The sequence below is a fragment of the Anas acuta genome, chromosome 2 (genome assembly GCF_963932015.1).
Source record: "Anas acuta chromosome 2, bAnaAcu1.1, whole genome shotgun sequence".
Taxonomy (NCBI): domain Eukaryota; kingdom Metazoa; phylum Chordata; class Aves; order Anseriformes; family Anatidae; genus Anas; species Anas acuta.
Window position 1 is genome coordinate 155,257,532 of NC_088980.1, and position 26,559 is coordinate 155,284,090.

At 37.9% G+C, this 26,559-nt stretch overlaps 1 protein-coding gene across 3 annotated transcripts in view; it reads right to left on the bottom strand.

The window, feature by feature from the left end:
* TSNARE1 (t-SNARE domain containing 1) overlaps positions 1 to 26,559 on the bottom strand; it is a 454,966-nt gene that overhangs the window by 40,747 nt on the left and 387,660 nt on the right. For all 3 annotated transcript variants that reach the window (XM_068672755.1, XM_068672754.1, XM_068672756.1), the window contains one exon: positions 18,611 to 18,726. In XM_068672755.1, coding sequence (XP_068528856.1) covers positions 18,631 to 18,726 — 96 coding nt within the window. In that variant the 3' untranslated portion in view covers positions 18,611 to 18,630. The remainder of the gene's footprint in view (positions 1 to 18,610; positions 18,727 to 26,559) is intronic.

Below are 26,559 nucleotides of genomic sequence, written 5' to 3' on the forward strand. Positions count from 1 at the left end.
AAAAATGGATTAAATCACATCTAAGTGTGACTAGGTGCAGGAAATTCAACTATAAAGGCTGGAAGTTGTGCAGAGACTAAAGAAGAGCTAACCACCTAGGAGTAAATCAGGAGGAGATATGGTTCTGTACTTAGCCCCAGTGTGGTATTTTGCTGTGATGGTGGGAAAATCACTTGAACTCTGTGCTGCTGTTCATTCAGTCACTAAAGCCGAGATAATAGCATGCATTTACAAAGGCATTTAGAGATCCCCAGATATTAAATTGTGCTACAGAGGTAGAAAGGATGCTACTCCTCTTGATTATTATTATTATTACACACACACACACACACAAAAGGAAATATGAATGTTTTCTTCTCTGTAGACTCCAGTATCATTTAGAAAGGGAAATAGAAAGCTATTTCTGGAATCTTGGAAGATACAAAATAAATAGCATAACTATTATCTCACATGAACATCAGCATTATTTTGAAATTGGGATGATTACAAAAAACAAACAACAAATTATCAGAACACAAAATATTCTTCCTGTATCTGAAAACAAGTTATATGTGATGTCACTTGAGCTGCATTTTCATGTTAAATTTCAAAGATAGATGTCTGAAGCATAAATAAGAATTTATTTTTAGACAACTTTTTATAAATGTTGCCATATTTTTATCTTTCTATACAAGAGAGAAGAAAACCTTTTCCTTATAGAAGTAATATTTGCTTCCTGGGAGGCTGAGCTCCTCCTGTCCATTACATTGAACAGAATGTTTCTAGCTGTGAATCACAGAACAGTGAAAAAGGCAGCAATTCTAGTTTTACACAGAATTCTTGAATATGGAGCTGGATTGTTTACAATATTTATGCATTTAGTTAAAATATCTCGAAGGCAGCTTAGTATATACAGATATATTTTTTTCTACTCTCCAGTTTTTTAGCAAAACCATAAATAAATAAATATTGAAAACAAAGCACTGCAATAGTTCACACTAAATGTACCACAAATCTGAAATTCACACCAGCATTTTACAAGATTTAAGTGCTGAATTGAAGTAATTATTAATTATATTTAACCTGTTACCTGACTATAACAGTAGGACTGAGGAAAATAACCAGTAGTTTACAAATATCAATAAACCATATGGCAGTCCTTTTTGCTAGATTTTGATGCATTTGGGAAGTATTTCGGTCTGAGAAGGACATCTCTGTATTTGAGAGAACTGTGTACATTATAGCAGCGGTTTCCACTGCTGTGCTTAGGGAAATGGAGTAGAAAACTGGGAACACGCACAAGGAGCAGTCAGCCTCAGGCTCTCTGGCAAGATATAGAGTCATAGAATCGTTAATATTGGAAAAGACCTTCAAGATCATCTGGTCCAACCACCACCCTACTACCAATGTCACCCACTAAACCATGTCTCTAAGCACCACATCCAACCTTTAATATCTAACTTTATCCAGCCTATACACATCACCATTTTTTTTCCACTCTCTATTTTGCCCTTATTTTGGAAGTGGTCTCTTACAGAAAGCCTGCACTGGAGCTCTGGTATCTTTATACATTTCACCACTCTAACTCCCTGCTTAGATCAACTAGTGGCAGTAAACACAAAAAGCTGAGTTAAGCCCCACAGTCCAGGTGAATTTTTGTTTAGACCTTGCAATGCTCTCATTTGCTTCTCTAAACCCTTCATGTGTTTTTTTCCTCATCTGTTTTCCTGAACTTCCATAAATGCTTCCCATCAAAATCGGGGTAGTGGGTTTCTGCCTGTGCCTTTTTTTTTTTTTTTCCAACTTTCTGAAGGACAGTTTCTCAAATTTTTGTATATCCAGGAACAAGGAGAAGGCAGGACCCAATGGATAATACAAAAAAGAGAGTCAAGACTACTCATCCTCTGGTGTTTACCTACAACTTGTGATTATCTAAAGAGGTGCTTAGAGAATTCACTGAGACTGAAAGTCTAACTTTTAGATAGACAAGTTAAAGAAGATGAAATCCTCCTTTCCAGTATTCTACTTAGGGAATCCTTACAGCTGACTCACACAGAGGTTGTTTTTTTTTTTTTTTTTCTTTTTTTTTTCTTTTTTTTTTATGAAATGAGATACAAGACAGAAAGTCTGTTGATGCTGAACATCATCATCTTCCTCATTCAGAGGTGAATCACAGTCAATACTTGACCCAGACATAACAATGAAATTATTAACAGAGATTGTTTGGTGGGGGGAGTACATTTTCACCTGAAATTCCCTAGACAGTAAGAAATTTAATGGAGTGGGAAATAATGGAATGTTACTAAAACCCAAAGAGATTATCAACATCAAGATAGATGACTTGCTGCCACCCAACAGAAACAATTACAGAGCAACCCCAATAGATGGGAACAGCATGCTTTAAATACACACTGCTGTTTTCCTAGTACCTACCAAAAAATTAGCAGATCAAAATAACCCCAAAGCAATTCTACTGAAATTGTCAGATGCATGCTAAAGACATCTTTGGTTCATTTTTTTCTAAATATGTGCTGTAAAGAGAGTGAGGGGCAAACAAAATCTCTCTGAGCTTGAAAGCTGAGAGCTAGGGAGCAACTGACACAATTGCTCTCCTATAACAGCCTCCAGCAAGTTACTTAACCTCTTTGTATCTCAGTTTCACTGCCTTTAAAACAAGGTATTGATAGCTCTGCGCCTCAGAGGGGTACTCAGAGTGGTAAGTTAAGACCTGCTGGATGAAAGGAATGCAGGGTTTTTATTAACATCTGCATTACAATATCTTCAGTTCAGCAGTCTTACAGTCTGTTATGAAAGAAATGTAAGGAATAAAACAGTGTTTTGTACTAAATGCTGCAATCTCAGTTCATTCTAACAAGGACAGTACCTGGGTTCACGTTGAGCTCCAGAACTGACAAGCTGTGTTCACTTAATACCACCCTCCGTGATATCCTTTTATAAATCCATTTTTAATTTTTTTTTACACTTGGCTACATGCAATTCTACTGTCTACAGTATGAGAATCAAGCCCTTTGACTAAGCCTTTATAAAACCTGATAGTGTATTTCTCATTATGTCCATAGTAATTTCAATTATATTCTTTTGTCTAAAACTTCTGTTACGCTTTGATGCCTATGAACATTTTAAGTAACTACCTTTTTTATTAGCTGACTCAACATATGACAGCAGATTATTCTGTACAGTTCTTCTCTGAATGTCTTTTAATCAGCCAAAGCCCTTATATGCCCTCTCCTGATGCTACCACAGCATCTGCTGAGGCAGAAGCCCTTACTGATTTTGCCCTCAGAACACACCTTCAGGTTAGAGAAGATTTCCATCATTTTTAGCAGAAGAATTGACCCAAATAGTATAAAAGTGAAACAGACAACTTGACCAAAAACCATTATGCAAATATGGGGAAAAGGAATTCAGAAAAAAAAGAAAAACTGGATTAAAGATTTTGCTAAATGGAAAAGACCAAGAATTGAGCTGTGATCAGTTCTCCATCCAGATTCTTATCAGACACGAAACCAATCCTTAAGTAAAAAGGCTGAAGGTAAAGCTTTGGGCATTCTGGCTCATAAGAGCTTAATCATTTCTTCTACAGGAAGAGAAAGACTGTAGGTTTCTAGTACACCATCTGGGGCCACTCCTCTTCCAGAACTATTCTTACTTTTGTGACTGTCTGTGCCACACACTGGAATAGCCGATGGAAAGGAGAGCAATGCTAGTTGTAATCAGTAATAACAGAATAGACAGATAGATCGGATCTGTAAGGCCAAGTTTCCCAATGTGAAACATAAGCACTAATCCACATCTACTTGCTGACTTTCTGGGGATGGCTCAGAAATAATCCCTTGGTACTTTTTAGAGAAGCAATTTACTTGATGTATCTGAGGAACTTGAGTTCATAGTTGAGCTAGAGCCAGGGCTGTGGATAGAAAGCATATTGATGCTTAGATTCAAACATACTTCAGCCTGCTTTTCCACTTGCACGGTAGCCAATTCCTTGTTGTATTACTACCACATTGTGGTTTTACCTCCTTTTTTTCTCCAAGAAAAACAACAGCAAAGTTTACGTCTGAGGGAAAGCCTTCATTAATATGCTGAAAAATAAATAAATAAATAAATAGGTGTAGGGTGTAGCGTGGCGTTTGCAGGAGGTCTTTCTCCCTCTGGACCAAAAAACAAAGCTTCAAACAATTTGCCTTAAAAAGCAAAGCCTCCAATCTTTTCTGAAATAACATCCTCACCTGGAAAATGGGCTCAACAATAGAGTTGTTTCTGCTGAATCAGGTTCTGGTTGTTGCGAGTTAAAGGAAAAAGCTGAAACTAATATTAAGTTACAAGGCTTAGCAATCTCACTCAATGTTAATAGAGTTTTAATGCTGTTTTCATTAACTTTGTGCCCTTTCCTATAAAGCTGGAGGGCTACTCAATGATAAGAAAACCCCACCGATTCAGTCATATGAATAGATACTAAATGCAAATTTTGGAAGTACTGGGCAATGCTCACAGCAGGGCTTTGACAGGATAAAGATTTTACAGTCACATCAGGACTTGTTGAGTAGGTTGAATGTCAAGAGTAAAAGCAACAGCAGGGAAAAATGAAAGCAAGAAGATCTCTGAAGTGATTTTTTTTTGTTGTTGTTGGAAATAGCAATTAAAAAATATTTTTCCTTTATAAGTAGCTAAGAACCCAATAGAAAGCTCATCAAAAGGAGATTAAAAATAATATAATAAAAATCTGACAGAAAGCAAAACCTTGACTTTCACTCAAAAGCCATAGAAAGCTGACAAAATATTTCTGGCATCCCTAAACTTTTCCAACATATGTTTGGGTATCTGAGTCACAGTACCAAGCCTAATACTTTGGCTGTTCTTGTTTTGTTTTGTTTTCTTTGTGAAGTAGTAGGCTGTGGGGAGGCAGAAAAGTCATGAATGGGATAGCCTGAAAAAAAAAAAATATGTCCCTACTTGGAAGTGCAGATAGGATACAAGAACATTGGCTTTTATTCTAGCTCACACAGAGTCTCACTCTGTTTCTGATTCACCAATGTCCCTGTGTTGAAACAGGCACCCTAAATGCAGGAACAGCTTCACCAGCTCCTACAAAGCATGAAGGTTACATGTACTCATCGTTAAGCATGTTCCCAAGGCTCTGCTCAAACTCTTCACTCCCCAAGTGGAAGAGGGAATTTTTCCTTGTCTGTGAATAAAGGTAGGTGAGAAAGGAGGGTCATTATGCCCACTACACCCATTTCTGTATGTGCTGTCCAATAGCACATAAAAAGTTCTATCACAGTGAATGTTAAATCCTGTACTATCCTCATAGAGCTCAGATATAGTCTCTCTGTATAGAGAGAAACACTTGGAAAACACAAATTCTCCAACATTAATGTGAGTGTTAGCGACAGAAAGTGGTGAATTAACTTGTGGTTAACTTAGCTTGTGGTTAACTTTCACTTCTGAGAAATATATCCATGACCTGCTTGACCTTTAGTTCATTTATGCCTGATTTTCAGTATGGCTGAAGTGAGGTAAGACCATACTTCGTCATGCCTCATAGTAACTGTCCAGTAAATTTGGAATCATTGCTCAGACTCTTTGCAGATGAGAAAACACAATGGCTTCACAGTTCTTTGAGAAAGGCAATAATTGGCTATCACTTGCCATTTCCTTGGATACCTAATGTGCCTCAGATAGAAACCAGGACACCCACTGAATCAGCATAACTTACTGTAAAAGTCCAAGTAACCTAATCCAATGGGATAACTCAACAACAAGGGAACAGCCATGTGGATCACTGAAACTCAGTAATTCAATTAAAATCATTGTAAGAATTAAAATTTACACCTATCATATCTAAACAAATAGAATACCCTGCATTATTACAGGAGTTGCTAAGTTTAGAGGTGCCATTCTACCACTTCAGACACATTATACAAACTTGTTGGCTATGAAAATATTTCTTATCTACTAGAAATAGAAGCCAGAAGGTCAAGATGGATATTGAGAGAAAACAGAGTGATAAACATGATTGCCCAGAAACTTAATGGATTTCCAGAAATTCTGGATAAGACTGAGAATCCCAGGGTAGAAAGCATCCAGAGGCTTTCTTGGGATGGAAGATGCAGGAACCAGAAGGATGCAAGGGAAGGTAGGTGGAATAATCCTTCAGCATCACCTTTCCCTACTTTTAACTGCTGCTGGCCACATCATGTTTCCGTCTTCCTTCCCAAGACTTCTCCTTTGTAGGAAGTAAGGAGAAATACTGGAACATTATGTTGCTCACAAGACTGGAAAGATTGGTCATCTGCTAAAACAACAAACCCACATATTCTGGACTTCTACTGCAAGGAAAAAATGTGTATCAGGGCTGACAGATAAATTAGTGTCATATTAGATGCAGCCCCAGCCTGCGAGTCCTTTTATATGTCATTTTGGCTAAAATCAACTGAAGTGTTTCCAGCCCCTTCCACTGTTCAAAACTCTGCAGCCTGGAGGTAGTATATTTTCTGCAGAAGATCTGCAGTTTACACATATAAACCTTATCAGTCTGGCTCACATTCAGTCCTGTCCATACACAGTCACAGCATGAAGCTAAAAAGCACCCCTTTTTCTCAGGAACACCCGTTTCAACTTTTGAATGGACTTCTACCTCCAGATCATGTTTCAGATCATTTTCCTTTTGTTTAATCCAACTTCCACTCATGACTGAGGATTAAAGCACCTACTTCAGGCATCAGCTTGGCACTGTCTCCATGTGCCGTGGGTGTCCAAGCTACACTTACAGTCACAGGACAGCCAGACAAGACAGTCCATGAAGCCCACAGAACAAACTGCTCTGTAGCAGACCTTTAGGGTTCAAATCAATTGCCTGCAGTCAACCATCTCATGCCATTTGAAACTAAGTAAGGTATACAATACATTTGTGTGAGGCTTGGAGCTATGACAAGTGACACCCATGGCCTCCTGGACTGACAGCTGGGATCCAGATGATGTAATTTTTGGCATGGTAGGTCAGAGATTGGACTAGATGATCTTGAGGTCTCTTCCAACCTAGACAATTCTGTGATTCTGTGATTCTGTGATCTCAAACAACTGTAGACATATGCATGTGGACAAGAGAACTGAGCCCTGTGAAGCAGGCAGATGAATTGGTGTGGAGGTGCTTTGACAACAAAAACAGGTGTTTGAACCTCAGTTTCACCCAGAATGGGAGAAGAAAAGTGGTGGAGTGACCTGCAAGATGGAAAACTGCTTTCCTGGCTACTGAGGAGCTTTTCCCTACTGCATGTCTCCACATGGTCTTACCAGAAAAAAGGATTAGAGGAACTCACAGTGAGATTCCTATGCCTGTGGAAGTAAGCTCATTAACTTCCTAGGTGTTTAGACAAAAGCAGCCCTTACAACCACTCATTACAAAAAAATGCAAATAGAAAGAACGGCCATCTCTTCAGTTTGCATAAACATTCCCCAAGGGAGAGCATTCAGGGCTTAATCACAATAGGAAGTAATCCTAAAGGCCTTTGTTTTATAAGCAATTGAAAACAAAAGTATCCAATTTGCAAGATATTGATAGTGAAATCAACTTGTTTTTAGCAGAGGTCTCTATGTGCAGATGCAGATATGAACAGGAAAAAACATACACCCTATACACACATCCGAATGTATGCACACAATGCTTACGTCTCTTGTCCATACTTGGTCCTCCAGCTCCAAGAAACTGGAAGAGAAGGCTGGCTGCTGATTAATTTCATGCTATTTAATTCCTCTTCATAACTGAAGCAGTTATTACCTTTATCCTTCACCGTAATCATCGTCATGAGCTCATTCCACCCCACTCCCAATGTCATTTTCTTTCTGTTGCTGAGAACATCAGCTTTGGGGTGTACATTTGCACACTCATGGTGGTGTGTCCCATTCTTTAGCAAGGGATTAATGTGTGGACCTCACCAAAATGAAATTCCCACCATAGAAAATTGTATTGAAATCACCAGTTGAACACAGTATTAAAAACCAAAGATGTCAGCAGATTATAAAAGTATACTCAGAAGTTTAGCACTGTTCCATTGCTTGAGAGCAAAGACATGGGTATGACAGGCAGAATGATCCAACTGTGGTCTTTTCATCACTAAATACCTAAGTATTTATTGGAAGTTCAAAAGACATAAGAAAAGAGAGAGAGGGGCTGCCCACTGTCTCAACTGACGTGGATGGCATCCTTTGCCAAGCTGTGCAGCAGTATTTCTCTGAGATAATCTGACTAGATTTAAGTTACTGTTGCTGTTAAGTTTCTCTTCAAACAGCAAACAAACATGCATTAGAGATGAAGAATATTCCCCTGTGATCTGTCAGAAAACCTGAATGCCAGCCATGAAAAATCTAACTATCTTTAGCAATGCGGTATCTATCAAGCACATATCTGCCATGGATAAGCAAGGAAGCCTCTGGCTCAGCAAGATACTAAGCAAAGGGCAGGAGAAAAGTCAGTATTATAACATCTCATTACAAACATCAATGAAAAAAAAATATGTATTTTAAATCCAAGCTGGAAAATTGGCTCTCCAGAGCAGTAAGTTTAACCCTAAGTTAAACAACTGTGATACCCTTTGATTATATTAAACAATATACTCCACGTTCACATTGATAAAGCTTATTTTAAGGGATTTTATTAACGTGGCTATCCTAACAAAAGAAAAAGAAAGCAAAAACACTACCCACATTCCTTTTTCCTCTCTTGATAAAAATTTTATGTGTAAATTGTACCTATTCTGGGTTTCAAGGCAGCCACCAAATCAAGTTACAGATTTATTTTTTTTTATCATATGTGTACACACAAAGAAATTTCTGCCCATACAGCAAGGAGAACATCCAGTGTGCTGGATCAAGAGAGCAGAGAACAAATTACCTGGCCATTTTGACTCCAAGAAAGCGTATATGTCTGACACAACTGAATATGTGTCTAACTGAAGATTAGCATCTGCTACTGCCCAGCAAAGCTGTTGATTAAAAGCCATCAGTAAGTATTTCACAGTAAACAGAGTGGCAAATTATCCAGCACCAAAGAAGAAAATCAGAAGCTGTTGCTAGCGGTAGGGGGCAGAGAAACATAAAAAACTGAGGCAAAAATGGCTATTAAAATATATTTTATACTTATAAAATTAGCCTTAATGAACTATAAAATAAATAAGCCTTAATGAACTATAGCAGCCACTTACAATTATTTCTGTACTAATAAGCTTGGAAAATATATTTGCTATATACTGGTTGTTAACAAGATATGCTTTGGAATACATAACTTAATAAAAGAGAAGTTGCTACAAATTAAGGAGATTCCAGGAAGTTTGTGTTTCTGTCACCCCACAACAATATTTGAGTCAAAGGAAAAAAATTTCCTAGGCCAATAAATACCCAAATTTGCTCATAAAAGCTGAAATGTAGTTTTTATAGCTTCTCTCTTGCATTAGATTTGTCCTCTATACTCTTTTTAATCCTGTGTTCTGGAAAAAATGTAAATAAATATTGGTTATTGGGATCTGCCTTGTACGGAACATTTAATAGGAATCCTTAATTGCATGTTGTAAACATAATACAAATGGTAGTTGTAAAAGTAAGGACAATTTTGTTCAAAATAATCAACAAGAATGCCTCTTCATACAGCAATCACTTTTAAAAGACAGAGGACTAGACATCAGGAAAACAATCCTTGTACGAAAGGAAATAAAGGAAATTCCACTTATACATAAGAAATGAACTCTTCTGACTCTGTGGGCAGTCAAACACAGAAGTATGATGCTCAGAGAAGTTGTGGAGTCTCCTTTCTTGGAGGTGCTCAAGACCTGGCCAGACTCAGTCCTGACCATCTTTTGGCTTTGGTGACCCTGCTGAGAAAGGGGTTTGGACAAGATGATCCCTAGAGGTTCCTGCTAACCTCAGCCATTCTGTGATTCTGTAAGGCACTTGTACTTTGGAAGCTTGGGGGTTGAAGGAGTAAGAAGATGTACAACGAAAAAGCAAAGAGCAATGCAGATAATTATTATCAGAGCCTTAAATTGGGCGGGATTTCTTTTCTTTTCAAAAATCCCTTCAATCCAAAAGTGCACAGAGGGTGCTCAAGATATTGCTGCTCTATTCCTCTTCTGCAAGCACTCTAGCACTCTCAAGCTTGAAGAAGAAAAAGCAGATGCCTTAAAGACATTCCACAGACTGTAAGACTTTTTTTTTTTTTTTAACTAAAGACTAGGCAGACAATCAAAAGGGATCAAATTACTGCTGTTTAATGAGTTACTGCTTGTCAGTGGAGAGGCAGCAACGGATGGGATGTTATTCTTGGTGTTTTGATGACATGACATCAAAAATAATGCATTTTACTCTGCACTCTCAGCAGGCTGTACATGGACAGCTATAGTGGTCCAGCTAACAAGAGGTAATTCAATCAACCACTGTAATATGAAATCTGAAATTATCTACCTCTACCTCTACTCCACCTTGTGTATCATTTCAGCAAACTTTTCTCACTTTCTGAGTTAGGATGATCAGATTCGCTTGAGAGGCACAGCTGTAACTGTGGTGTCTCTTTGTAGAGAGCCTCAACATAGTAATTCCTGATAATCTAGTTCTGAGAAAAATTAAAATGGGTTATGCTCTATACAGCAAAGTAATTTGACACTGTAATGTAAAAAGCTATTTCAGTGTAAAATTATGGCTATTAATTGGGGAATTAATAATCTTTCAGAGCTTAAGCAACTTCTTTAAACTAAAGTAAAAGAGCCATCTCTCTACGAGTTTTTAGAAAATAAAGACAGTTATTTCTTTAATGACTACTTAAGTCAAAAGGCCCCTTCTGATACATCTAAAAGGGCTATTTTGAGAGCAGAAACATATTCTGTAAAGGAAAGGTTGTTGTGAAGCAGATTCCAACTCCTATTAAAGTCTAATGAAATTACAAAGGATATTTCAGAAAATTCACCAAGTATGGTGGAATTAAAATTCTTATTTTAAACACAGTTTGAGAATCTTACAACACAGAGATAAAGGCAATTAGAATTTTATTATTAATGTATTAAACAGACATAATATTATCAAGATGTGGATATTTCTAAGACAACTCAAGGAAATGGATAGCTAATGAAGACATGGCAACTACTAAATTGTAACTCAATCATGTCTGAAGTCACGCGGGATATTTTAAATTTTATTTCCTGCTAATGAAGGCCTTTGAAGAAACAGAGCCCATTGAAACAGCTTTTATCTGATTTAATTTTTCGTTTCAAATAATACCTCCTAGAGCATTATGGTTGCTTGGAGAAAGCAACTTGGTTGCACTGGAGCATACAAGAAGCTACAGCATGTTATGGAACAAGGCCATCTTCCAACGAGGATGACCCCCACCAGAGCTTTGGTGCATGTTGCTGGGCTAAACCACAGCACTTAATGAGTGTATTTCATTACTTAAAATTATTTTTATATGACATGGAAATTCTAACTAATTCATCAAACATTAAGTTTCAAACAACTGAGAGTTACAACTAACTCATAGACAACAAACCATGGTCCCCTCAATACACATCTTTCTTCAAGACCAGCCATAATCACAGATGTACTGCTCTTCTAAGAGGCATTCGTGCTGGGACACCAGTTTCTCCAGCTCAATTACCAAAATATTTCTTCTTTAACAGACGGTTATCAAAGAAAACCTAGTGTGCCGTTTTTTCTCGTTTTCTTCCAGAGCACACTGATCCAAAATTACTTGGCTTTACACTACCACCAAGGATAGTATTCATGGAACACTTTCAAATAAATTGCATACCAATGAGAATCACATCCTGACATTTAATGAATGGCACCTGTGATCTATATGCTGCTCTATTCAAAATCTTCTGTACAGGTACATAGATAGGTAGAATACCTAAGTGTATCAACACCCAATATCCTCAGAACTTCTGTTTAATACTACTTTGCGCGTGTTCAAAGAAGGGAAAAAATTAATAGTAATAATAAGAATGAAGATGCAGTCTTTGCAGCTGATTTTGGAGCTATAGCATTGTCAAAATTGTTTTGATTGAAAAAAGTTTGTTCTCAGAGGCTACATTGTTGACTGAATTTTTGGGTTACTTAAGGAGGAAAAAAAAAAGAAAAAAAAACACAATAATAACAGTGTTTTGATATTATGAGTAGGGAAAGTAAAGATCTATCACTTGCACTGGAGACCTCTTTTTCAAACTCTCTTTCACATGTAAAAGCTTTCCAATATAACAGAACCAATTGATACTGGTGATGAATATCTGAAATGGTGATGAAAGACACAAAATTTGCGTCTTTTGCTGGATCTATATTTGCCAGCACAGAACTGGACACTTAGGGCCTCCTGGTGGCCCATACACCAAGCTCTGCTCTCAGCAACAGAAACCTTGTCCACCTCCCCATCATTCCCAGGGCAAAAGGAACTGCTCTCAAGAGAAGAGAGGCTGTTTCTACCTTATCGAAAAAAAATAAAATCATATACCATCCATACTTTAGAGCCAAGGGAAACCAGGATGAACAACGCCCTTCCCTGGACTACTCATCTCTGCTCTTGTCCCTCACACAACACCAAGACATCCCTTATTTGGGAGGTTAAACAAGACAGAAAACCCAAGCATTGCCAACTGAAAATGTCACTTAACAGGGGCGGAGTGATGCTGAGAACAGTTTATAAATCTGCATCTCGCTTGTAGAAAGCCTAATCCTCCTTTCTCATGGAGCTAGTGATTTATGCTTCAGAGAACTCTACTGGGCCATTAATCATACTGAAAACACCAACTGTTCCCTCAACCAGACAACTCTGCTCCTGAAGAAATAGGAGTATAAATAGGGAAGAGGACACTTGTGTCTAACTCATTCAGAAGTTTTGGACATACACTTTAGGATAGTCTTTTCCAAGTTAGAACCTTAGTTTTAGGCACCTAAAACCATATTTAGGCAGTTAAAGGAAGGACCAGTGGTGACCACAATTTCAGATGGTATTTCTTGATCTCTTCATGGTCTTTCCTCAAGTACCTGTGAGTGTTGCAGAATCCAAGTCCAGAAAGGTTACTGGTCTGAATCAAAGACTGTTGGTCTGAAGCATGGACAAAAATGGCCATTTTTGTGCCATTTATTGCAGTAGAAACCAAATGCACTGAACTGAAGATCAGCCTCTTCTGTCAGGTCCTTATATATGTCATCATGGCTAAAGTTTAAAGGCATCACAAAGAATAAATAATGAATGTTTGCAGATTGCTTCTGTAAATTCAGATCACAGACTTTTCATCCATCTGAAGGGTCAGCACTGTGCACAAGTATTTAGTGGGAGTAATCCATTTTCCTACCAATTGCAAAGAACCAGTGCAGAAACCTGAGACAGGACAAAGAAAGCTGCTGATTGCTCAGAAGTCCTACTCACTTTGGATTCAAATTAAGTAATTCATATTACTATACATTAATTGGGCTTCAGGAGCTGCCTATGTGTGGGCTGCCAGTCTAAGATGAAGGCGGCATAATATATCCTTCCTTACCTCTTTTCACAGAAGAATTAACAACCTGGCATTATGTGATGCCTGCAATGACTGAAGAGTGTGCAAATGGACAACTATCAAGGTCAACCTGAAATGCATTCAACCACAGTAACCGAATCATGTGATATCCGATTAAAATATTCATCTGTTTGAAGGCTTGTTTAATTGGTGAAAACTCAAAGCAATTTGTAGAAAAAAATCCACCCATTTCCTGGAACTTTTAAAATAATAGTGAGAAATATAAAAGTTTTTTTTTTGCATAATGCTGACTTTTGTCTCTTAAAAATGTCATTTTCTACTGGTAATCATTTCTCTCTTCTACACATCTGCACCTCAGATTTCAACTGGCTGTCATGGAAATAATTTAGTTAAGAGAAGAGTAGATGAGGACATTGGAAATGGAATCAGGAAAGTCTTGAAGAATGCAAATGTTACCTTAAATTAAGAAATGGGGCCAGATCTTATAAACAGACACATTTAAATACTAATCACTGAAAATTCAGATCTCATTTCTGACTGGTTTAAATTCAAAGCACAAAAGTTTCTGCAGAATCAGAATGTACCTCAGTTTTCCTTGCCAGAACAAAAAAAACCAAACATAATTGAGCAAGGATGCCAGGATCTGAGCAATTAATTACAGACTAAAGCACACGTATTGAATTGACAAGAATTGACATGTGACTGTAAATACAGGAAACTTTACAAAATAGGAAACAAAGAGAAAAGAAGATATTGAAAAGTTATTGATTTCTGATTGTGCTTCAGAGAAAGCATGGCAGTAACACCACAGCCTGGGCATAGGGGTGAATTATTTTAGAGTTTGAATGTCAGCTGTCAAAAATATTAAGAACCCCACAGAGTTCAAGACACTGAAACAAGCTTGAATACTGAAAAACATGTGTAGTTATTTAGCCATATAGAGACTTGGAAAGACAGAGACAATAAGTAAAGCCAGCCCAATGATATTGAGTTAAAAAGAAAAAGCAAAACAATGAAATAAAACTGTCCTTGTTTTGCCCTTAGAGGGCAAAAAGATGGACTGTATGAAATCAGTTGTCTAAATCTCATTCTCATTGGTCAGGATACAGAAAACATTTAACCACGTAATAAGCCAGTAAATGAATTAGGCAAAGAAAATTGTGATTGCAAAGGAGAAAAAAATAAACAAATTAAAACAATATTTTCCAGTTTTCTATAAAGATTAATTCAATTTAAATTCAAAACGAGACAGTTGCTTGTTCAGGAAACAGATACCTGGAGCCTGATTATTGCTTTTCCATATGGACTACAGTCCTGCTGTGGAGATGCTGGCCAAGAGGGATTTTTAACTGTACATTAAAGTTTACGTATTGATTGCAATAAGAGTGGAACTCCTTGCTCTGTATATTTTTTACAAATTTGTGATGGTCCAGCACAGAACTGGTCAAATTAACAGGAAAGGACCACATCAGTGGTTGTTAATGAACTGCTTTGTGTATTAGGAAGTCTTTGAGCTTCTGGTTGATGAAGACTGGGAGAATACTTTGCTCAGTGATCACTTGGACACTTGGCTGTTGCTCTGCTCTTCCATGGCTGTGGATCACAGTCAACCACTGCATCAGTAACTGTAAGTGAAACATCCTAAGGTTGGAAAGAAGAATAAATTCACAGGGCTTAAGGACCTTACAAAGTCCATGTACTTAGTCCAGCACCCTTTGTCTGACTGAAGTGTGTCTTAGAAGCAGGGAAGGCACCTTCTGCTGCAATGACTTATTCCAAAAAAAAAGGGTCTGGTACAGTTAAGTCATCTTTCTCTCTTTCTTTGGATAAATAAACAGATTATTTAGTTGTTATTGGAAAGCATATTTCCCAAATGTCATGTACATATAGAATCTTTCTCAAATTTTGCCACCTCTTTTTTCCTATTAAAAAAATGTCTTGGACTTAAAACGCTAACAGTCTTGCTCACCATTTTGTGCAATTGTACACTTATCTAAATGAGTCAAAAACTACAGAGGACACAGAACGTCTATTTAGGCTACGAAATCGTGAGTTTAGACAAAGACATTGTTAAATGAGGAACTTCTTTCAGACTGAGACTGTGCTACTGTCCTTTTAAGACGTTTACTGATGTAAAATAACAGCAAAAAAGAGCAGCTGCGATGTTGCTACAATATGAGCAACGTGACCCAAAAGTTCCTGGGCTATTTTCCTGAGATGTCAGCAAACAAACATAAAGACATAAGTCCCCAGGAGCTTCACCACGTCCTCCGTAGATGCTCTACTCTCTCTCTCTGCCAGACTAAACCGCCCTAAGGGAGCAGTGACATACTTACAGCAAGGGCTTCGCCAGGCAGAAGTCAGGGCTCAGAGCTCTCCTGAACAGCTGGTCTCTCTGCACGCACTTAGGCAGCAGCTGATGGTGCCACTGCTGCTTGGGAAAGTCATGGGGAAAAGTGTTTTGTGTTTTTCAAGATTCATTAAACGATCTTTCCTATGGAAGTAATGGCACTTCTGCCAAATTCATGTCTGATTTGTGGTGAGAAAGCAAGTGCTTTTTTGTCTTTTTGAGGAGAGCTGTTGATTCAGCATCATTATTGAGAAAATAGAAATAAGGAAGAAGAAAAGAAGCAGCTTTTAATGTTAATGATCATAATGATCATTAGTGATCATAGATACTAATAGCGTCATTTCAGTCTTTTAACTCACTGCATAGTGACCTTCAGATTTCTCAGCTTAGCTGCACTTGTGAAACTTAAAGAAACCCAGCCTGAATATCATGCAGATAGGGCTTGAACTGCTTCAGTGGGGTAGTTGGTGGCATTTCTTTTGGCTTCTTCTTGATCCATCACAGAAAAAAATAAAAATTAAAAAACCTGATGATGTATTAAGTGGAAGTTCTGACCGGTCATTACTAAACTTGGGATTTTATTCAATTATGTGTCCTTTGCCAATTCAGAGTATTTTGTAACCATTTACCTAACTCACATTCTTTCCTTTATTTTCTCTGAACTGTCATGCCAAGCTATACACTAAAACCCAGCTGTTCTCTGTCTCCCTAAAATATGCAAGACAGTTTTATATAAAACAGTTTGTTGAGGTAGATGAAACATGGACAAGGAAATTCTGAAAATGCTCCAGATATCAAATATTTTAAATCTAAATGTGAAATCTTCTGCACAACATTTGGAGTCAATGTGGATTAAGAACAGTTTACTTTTTTTAATATAACTCAGTACAGTTTTTGCCTGCACTTATACTGCTGGAAAGTAACTTACGCTTTAAACTTAATAATTATTCCCCCAAATGATGAGAAAAAGTACAGCATTGTATTTTTCCTGGGGCTTTCATTAAGATCTCTAGGTTCACTTCCCTCGAGACATGGATCTTTTAGCATAAGACTAGATCTAGTTTTCAGATGGAGTTTTATTGTTAGAATATTTTGGTTTTCTGACTATCTACTTAAGGGATTTAAATTAAAATGTGTCTAGATTTAGTCAACTGTTGATAAGATTCGTGATTTCTAGTAGTTGAGAATATTTAAGCATATATGAACGAAATTTTATTATCTTATAAATTGCCATGAGGTATCACATTTTCAAACCAGATTAATGCAGAGTAAAACCAGAGTAATGCAACTAAAAGTATTGTAGTTACTCTATATTTAAATCAGCAGGACAGATCACTATCTGCATCCCTAAGCAGTGTGTCTCATGTAAAAGAGGCATAAATATATATATAATTAATATATGCACATATATATTATCATAAAAAGACCCCTAGAACATCCACATTCTATTGTCTGAAGGCCCACTTCACCGACACCTTCCTCACTTCAGCAGTGGCCAAATGCTTAAGTAAGTATGCAAGTGAAGAAAAGCATTTATGGATATTTCTCCTAGCAATGAGTAATACAAGGCTCATGAATACCCTCATCCAAAACCAGTGAACTGCTACTTGATGGTCCAAGCCCTTTTTCTACCCAGATTTTGGCATCCATAATGTTATATAGGAAGTAGTTCCACAGCTTAAGAACATGTTTTGTGAAGAATTGTCTTTCTGGGTTTGTTTTGAACGAACACCTGCTATTTCTCTAGCACGTTTTAGAAGGAGGGCATATTGAAGAGCAATGACTTCATTCTGAGATGGAAGGACAGCCTTACTAGTAACAGGGAAGCAATAAACAAAATCTATCAATCTTTTTTGTTTTCTCCATGGTCATTCTAGAAGATAGTCCGGACTAAGAAATCTCTGCTTTAATTAAGAAAAGGTCTCAGTGAGCCTCAGTATAATGCAGCATCTACTAAGTACAGAAGTGATATCACACAGGCTTCATACAAGTCTGTGTGGGACAGGAGAGGTCTCTAAACAAAAAGTTGTTCTGGCACCCTTGTTGCTTTCTGCCTAGGGGTCCTACCTGCAGCCTGGAGGAAAGTCCAGCTGATACTCTTGGGTTCTGGCTTTACCAGTTAGAAACCTTGCTATGGCAGCAGACAAGGAGCTGGAAGATCAGAGCCCTCTGAGTGGCAGAAATTCTGTAAATCTGATAATCTTTCCATGAAGGCCTGCCAACCTTCTAAATAAATAGACACCTAGAAATGGTTTTTATCAGGCAGAGATTAAAGGTAAAACAACTGAGTCTCCTAAAGTAATGAGAAATGAGAAAAGGAAAACATTTTTTTTCCTTTGCACTTTGGAACACCTGGGTGCACTTTGGAACATCTTAGCATATTTGTTGGATGACAGATTGCCCTTCTTGACCCTGATTTTCAATCTGGGGTCTCTAACACCATTTCTGCAGTTCAAATTTAGTGGGTCTAGGATATATTAATTACTATTTCTATAAATCCATATATTAAAAACAAACAAAAAAATACAACATAAACAGCAGAGAAAATGATAAAAAGATGTTTAGTTTGAATACCACCTCGTCATGCATTTAAGGATCCACGAAGTATTCTATTCCCAAGCTCAAATACCCTTTAAAGGAAATAATTTTCCTAGGCTAGACCCGAACCCACAAGCTAACATAAATCTTTCTTACCATTATCAGATTCCTGAGTTGTCTCTACCTACCTTACAGGGTATGATAAAAGTTAGTTATAGGCTTTTACCTGTGGAAACAGTCACCAGATCAGCGTTTGACTGAGACCGCGATGATTATGACAACGAACAGCAGAACGGCCAAAGCAGCAGAGAGAAGGCAGCACTTCATCTTCCTGGCTCGTAGCTGAAAAAAGGAGAAAGATGAAGAAATAAATGTATGGATTTCTGAATGAGAAGTTGGAGGGTAAATTCATGATAGAATTTTTCCATTGCTGTGACTATCTGAAACAAGTCAATACATCAAAAAGAAATTGTGTCCTTGTGCAGACTGATACATCCTGCTGGATGATCCTGACTCTCCCTTGACAAGGGAAATCCCCTTAAATACAATCACCTTCTCTGCACTGTTGGCCCATGTCGAGCGTTTTCTCCACCAGAACCCCAAAGTCCTTCTCCACAGGGCTGCTCTCAATGAGTTCTCCCAGTCTGTACTCGTGTCCAAGATTGCCCCAACCCAGGTGCAAGCACTTTGCACTTGGACTTGTTGAAACTCATTAGGTTCATGTAGGACCACTTCTCAAGCTTGTCCAGGTCATCCCTTTCTTCTTTTATATCAACTTCTTTTATATTATCTTATAATATATATAATATATTATCTTCTATAATATATAATATATTATCTTCTATATTATCTTCTTTTATATCAACTGCACCACTCAGCTTGGTGTCATCTGCAAACTTGCAGTTTGCTATTTCTTCACCAGGCCCATATCCTTCGAGATCACAAACTCAACAAGAGAATAGTCACCCAGGCTGCCTCCAATCTTAACCTCTTTAACAAGTTTGTCTGCATTGGTGAGCACCGGGTCCAGCAATGCTTCTCTGGTTGGTCTCTCTAATACCTGGACCAGAAATTTATCCTCAATGTACTCCAGGAGTCTCTTGGACTGCTTACAGCCTGCTGCATAGCTTTCCCAGAAGATATCTGGGTGCATGAAATCCCCCATGAGGATGAGAGTATGCAAGTGCGATGCTCGTGTAGCTGAAGCAGGAAGGTCTCACCAACAGGCACCCCTTGATCACAGGGCCTATAGTAGACCCCAACCCCAAGGTGTCCTTTACTGGTCTGGTCCTTAATTTTTATCTACAAGCTCTCAACCTGTCTTGAGGCTGTTTCTCAAAGGCAGCTCTTTGCAATCTATGGCAGCTCTTCACGGTGTGAAATAGCTCTTTGCAATCCCACTCTGTCAGGAATCCTCTTATCTGACACACAAAAAATAACAGCTATGAAACATGGAGTCAGTTCCCACATTTTCCTTGAGAACAGATCAACCAGTCCTCCAGACACCAGTCCTGAAAACAACATCTTGCCTTGATAAACCAACTACATTTGTGCAGAGTTCTTTACCTTTCAACTACAACAACATCATTGGAAAGACTATGTTAATACTACTATCTATTTTTCCTTCCTTTCTTTCCTTAACGGGTGTAATCAGCCCTGACGGTCTGTTTGAAATTCTTTGCTAACCAGTTTACACCTCTCTGCACTGAATTACGTTTCCAATAGAACTGTTGTTCCCTACAGCTATCTTCTTCTACAGAAGTTTTGGCCTACACTGAAAGTGCCAGGGAACCCATCTCCTCCATTTATGCTCCAAATCCCATTACTTCATTCTCTTGCAACCCTCCTGGAGCCTATCATTTTTTCTATGAAGAGCTGGAGAAGCACTTTCAGCAGGGAACTCTGTAATTCATGGTCTGTCCTCTCCTCTAGAATCAATCACCAACTGAACCGGTGGCTTTTATTGAAGTGTGGATTTCCAGATTATTATTTCTTATGAAACACAAATGCCATGTTGCCCTATGTCTATAGCAGATAATCAATGATCTATCTTGGTTCTCCATTTGCTTTTCGATTACTCACACAGAAATGTTTTCTTTGAGTTTGGAAAAAAATAAAATAAAATAGATGTTGACAATATATCACTCCATGTGCATGTGTTAAGAAGGATCTTTCATCAAGTATGCAAGGCAGGACTGAGTGGAAAGAGACTATTCCCCTGCCCTAAAACTCTGCTTGGGGGCACCCCTTTGCTCACACTTTTTGATCAGTTTATTGTGACTTATTTATTGGGAAGAATGTGGTCGGACCAGGACTAGTTCTCTCTTTAATAAACTTTTTCACCCACTAAATGATGTTTCTTCACAGTGATTCTTACAGCCTTCTTTTCTAGAGGGATAACTTAGATGCATTCTTAAAGCAGAGTACATGAGATAATAGGGCTGCTACAGCATCCTCTTTTCTTTTAACCTCAGTTAATTCCAAGGTAAACCAGGAAACCTCTGCTTAAAACTGCAGACTGTTTTAAAATACCTAGATGTCCTCATCCACTTCTACAATGCCAGAGCCTTTGTTCTGTCAGCAAAGAGAGGATGCTAATAGGTCACTTAGATTCCAGCAGCAGTCTAATATTCCTAACGAGAGTTTCAAAGGCTGTATGGTATTACTTCAGATGGCTTTTACATCAGTCCATTTACAGAGAGGTTCCCTTGTTTTGCTCTTTTTATCATTGCAAAGTTACATTCACTCTTATCTTGTACTATACAAAAGCAAGCATCAAACTGGACTATAAACAGACTAATAAGAAGGTAGGAGAGATGCAGCCAAGCCTGTATTGTGGTATTTGGTTCACATTTTATGACCTTGTCCTGGCTGGTAAGTCAGGATAATGATTCCTACTATGTTTACAACATCTCTTATTGGATTAAGTATTACTGTCCTTCACAGCCATATAACGTACTGCAGGATTCTCCTGTTAATTCTGAGTTCTTTCTTTAGTTTATATTTCAGGAAGGAAAGTGTTCAGTTTTTTGAGTCCCTTTAGTCTCCACTCATAAATCTGCATGTGCTGTAGGAGCAGTAGAAACACAGCCTCTGAGCCCTGTCTGTTGCCACAAGCTTTTCTACACGCACTGAGGAAGGACAGACGTACACCCCAACTTCTTTTTGTCACTAAGATGGAAAAACACTGACATACTAGCAAAAGGTAGTTGTTCCCCTCAAGGTACAGATGCACATGTTGCCTTTGAAAGGGCTATCCCAGCAGTCCCTCACAACTGACTTGATTCCCCATGCCTTAGGTTGTTCACATGGCTCATGCAAAGCTTATCAGTGCCCTTATTAGAGGAGAAAGATGATAGCACATAGCAGGTAGGACAATGGATTGTTCTGTTCACCAGATAGGATCTGTAGACCATGGCATGAGCACCCTTACTGAAATACTACAAAAATATACAATAATAAACAGCATGCATAATAATATTACACATAAACTCTAGTTAAACCGTGATAAAGGTTAACATAAACCCTGATACAGGTTAACAGAGAGTGATTGCTAACCTGAGATTATATACAGTGCCTTAATGCCACCGTAACTGTGAAGGCAAGTTGGAAGACAAAAAAAATAATGCAATTCCATATCTTTAATAACCCCAAGGCACCAAGGCACACTGGAAACACATCACCATTGGAAATTTAAGCGCTCTATGGCTAGGATGCACTATGGCTCAGGTTTTTCAGGTATGCATATACAAGTAGGATTATTTTTTTCCCCCAGCAAGATCTCTGCCTTGTTCAGTAAATTGGTAATTACCACAGCTGTGTACACCCTGTATATATAAATTTTACTTATTAGCTTAGTTTTTCTTAGGACATCTGTCGAAGTCATGCTCACATGAGACCACACAACTGTTTAAACCTTTCACTTAACACCAGGCTCCCAATATTCCCACGGGAGCTTTCATGACAGTAGAATCATATAACGATTACTGTCCATCCCAAATATCAATGTGGTTATGTAATCATGATGCTATCTCTTGAATCAAGGTCAATCTACACTTACAAATGCAGATTTGGAAAGCCAAAGATCATTTCTCCCCAGGGCAAGATCCTTACTGCTCTGAGTAAGGTACTACTAAGTTTCTGCCTCAAAATTAGTAGTCGCAGAACAGCAAAAGTACATCCACGGAAAGATTAAGAAAAGGTTAAAAAAAATCACAAACTGTAAGATGATTCATTTATTTTGGGACATAATTCTTCAGGGAGCTTTGCATTTTTATAACATTTTCCATGCATCCAACTAATCCACAGTTGATTTCACTCATCTTTTTCCAACTCTTTCTCTTCTCAGCTGCTGGAGATCTTTCTTTTAGATTATATGCATTAATGCTATTGCTTATTTTCCTTGACTTTTCTGGTCTCTAGTAGGGGACCCTAAGGACAATAGGAATTCCATTTTCAAAAACACTGACTACCCTTAACTACCCATTAAAATGCATAAATAAATAGAGATATGGAAATCATCTTGACACACATAATTTCAGGCCAAATTTGGGCCAAATTTAAGGCAACATGAAAGAATTATTTTCTGGAAAATGTAGGACAAACAACTCTAAGCAGCATTATCTGATTTTATTTTAATGATATTAGTTTATTCTGAACCTTGAATGGTATTGTGTTGCACTACTCTGGTTTTATAGCTCTGCTCCAAACTGCTGTAAGACCGTTTTCCATAATATAAAGCACCTGATGATTAAATTGGAGCTATTTTTATTGTTAACATTTGCTCAAGAAGAAAAGAATACAATGTGGGATACGCCCCCACCAAAATAAAATAAAATATAATAATAAAAAAACTCCAACCACCTAATCCTGTAGTAAGAAGAAATGGCTTTTTTACAGTTATTTTTGCTAGGCTCTCAGGGCTTTTTAGTAACACAGTATAGGTAAAGATATATTTTAATCCTGACAGAAGCTCTTTAAACACACTTGTGAAACAGTGAGGAGTGAAAAGCAGAGAAGGAACGAGCAAGGCTATTTAGGGACACAGCTAAGGAGTACTTTATATTGACAGGAGAAGTGGATGTGACTGAGCCTGGAAGAAACCTTTCCCTCATTGTTTCATAAAGGAAGCTGCAGGTCATGTTTTACAGCTTAGAAGATATTTCTCTCTTGGGGGTGAAATGTTAAAAGACATTTTAATTATGTCACAACAGATAGTTAAGTCATTAAAAACTATTAAAGCCCAATACTGCCGTAGGCCCAGAAAAGCAAGTTTCGTCTTAGAAATTCCTAAGTAAATGCAGTTACAAGGAGGAAAGAAATGCTTCGTTGCTAGAGATTCAAATGGTGGCTAGGGGCGAAGCATTAATAAAAGGAGAGTGGGTCCATAGAAAACTGTTCCTGTGTAATTCTTTTGACTCACATAGGGAAAAGCAGCATCATGCTTCTTTACCCTCCATGGATTGCTTATAACGTACACTGCATTTTTTCCCTGTCACTAGTGACCTCACAGTATATAATAATGCATGGAAACTTTTGAATCCACAGGGAAAGTAGAGATTTCAGAACTGGCTTTAGGAAAGAGACCAAAAGCTCTATAAATGCAGTTTAGTTCAGGCAGGGATTTGTGCTGGATCTGTACTAGTACAGCTCATCTATCTTGGGCATAAGGCACTACTTCAGAGTTGACATATCCTGCAACTCCATGAATGTGGCACTTCCTAGGTCTCCTGCAGGACAAAAGCCCTGGGTAGGTTGCTGTCATGACCTTCACCAATCTCACCACTATCTTGCCTTCTTATTACATCTTTCCCTGTTCATATGGTATGGACCAAGATAGGCATGAGGATATCAAAGAAATAGCATCACCCAAGATGGTTAGCCCAAGAGCAGGCATCTCTGTCCCTCCCTCCTGCAATGTCAGATAGTGTAAATATTTGACATACTCCAGACTTTTCAGTTAGGTTATATGGGCAAGAATATGCCACAAGGGAAAAGAGGTCTATTTTTCAGTCTTCCTTTTTTAGGTTACTATGGTAAGTGAGCAAAAAAAACCATCCTGTACTCAGTACAGAAGGACCCGGGAAGACTATCCATTTTTACCTGCAGAAATGTTTATGCATATTTTAAACACAGTTTTTAAATAATGAACAAATAATGAAGCATTTTCCATCAGAGCCAGCATTACATGAGCTTCTGGAAGTACAATTCCACTAGTTGTCCAAAGAAATCATCAGAGTTATCTCTGTTATAGAGATCTATTTCCTGCAAACTCATACAAGGAAAAAAAATAAAAATAAAAAAATAAAACCACACAATAAAACAATAATCCAAAATTGATTCAATTTAGAAACCATACACTAAGAGCCTCCAGGGGTTGGGTCAGGTCCTTTTGAGGGCCTGTCAGGCAATGAAAACTCATCTTGATTAATTTTCAAGTACTGTTTCCTTCACTGTAGGATTAACAAATCTGTTTGACATAAAATGGGACATTTTATATGCAAATCTCTGTAGAGAGGGTTTTGTGACATTAAAGAGGTTCGTACAATTTCATTCACCCTGACCTTGGAGGTCATTTGGAATTGCACTAAAGCATTTGTCTATGCCCTTAATATGCATTTTGAAAGCTAATTTTAGGTCTGCTGGATTGGGAGTCCAGGTCCTTATTAACGTTTGGACATGTTTATACAGAAATGATATTATAAATCTGAAAGTGCTGTCACTCCAATATACACCAGCAGGAACTCTGCTGAAGGCTGTGCAGCTTTCATGGGGAAAAAAAAATAAAAATAAATATTGTAGTAATGCAGCAGAAAATCCAACCATAGACGTATGTTTACCTTCAAGCAGTATGTAAACATACAAAGGCAAAAATTCCCCTTACACTTCCACCAGTGTCTTCATCATTATTGTTTTTGTTCTTATATTCCACTTACGCTGGTAAAATCCCTCAGCTAAGTTATACACAATCATTTCTGATAAGATAGTAAACAGACGATTATTGCAACAGCAGTGAAGAATATGACCTTTACCGTGTGTACAAATTAAAATGCACTGGCCAAATTTGGTGACCTTTATGGTAAAGCTTCCTTATAGAGTAACAATGAATTTGCTATTAAATATCACTGCTTCTGCAGACAGACTAGAAAAGGCCAGTAATATTATTAAGCACTTTTGGTGTATTTAAATGAGTATGAATCAGTCAAGTTGCATATGAGTAAAACCTACAAGATTTGATAGCAACGGGAAAAAGCCAGCCCACACCAGCAAGGGAATATCATTTACTTTGTCACATTGTTTTTGTGCCCTGACTTTCACATCATTTGGGACGATTTCGAACTTCCTTTTGTGACTCTGTGTCTACATAATCACCACATGCAATAACTCTACGCAGTCTTTCCATTCCCTCCAAGTCTTTTCATGATTCACTTCTTGCTGATTTATCTTCTTGGTGTATACCCCAGGCGAACCTAACTGCCATCTGCAGGTGTGGTTCCTCAGCATTTCTTATGGGAGGACTGAATTTTCTGCCACTCAGCTATTTAGCTAGTGATGGCCATTCAGGATGACATTTTCCATGCTGGAAATATATCTCAAGCTGTTTTATGTATTTCATTTAAATGTAGTTAATTCAAATAAGAAAACTACAGAAAACTGTCCGTGTCGCATGCTGGAAAAGACAATGCAAACATTTTCTCTAGTGCCCACATGCTTTGGAGCAAGATGGGGAATATGAAGAAAAAGAGGGAGTAAGGAGTTTGCCCTGTCAGTGAGGGGGCATTTTTTATTTGTATTTTTGGTGTTTCTAGGAAATTTTGGCTCTCCTTTGGGGAAGGTAAGGCTTCTTTAAGATCCTAGTTCATGTGCACTCATGACTAGTTCAAAATATCAAATAATTTTTACCACCTGCAACAGTCTCTTCTCAGGATAATGATAAAAGCACAGTGTTTTCTGTGTTGATTTGTCCAAGAGCAAACAGGGTCTGGTGGAGACCATACACACCACAATCTTAGTATCCCCCTAATATACTTCTTGTTGTTGTTGATTTTTTTTTTTTTAATGGCTGAAACATCACTTATAATAACACATGTAAATGGCTTACATTTCTATCATGTCTTTCAATCCAACAGGCTTCCAATGAGATTTTCAATTCACTATAAAGAGGATTTTTTTTTT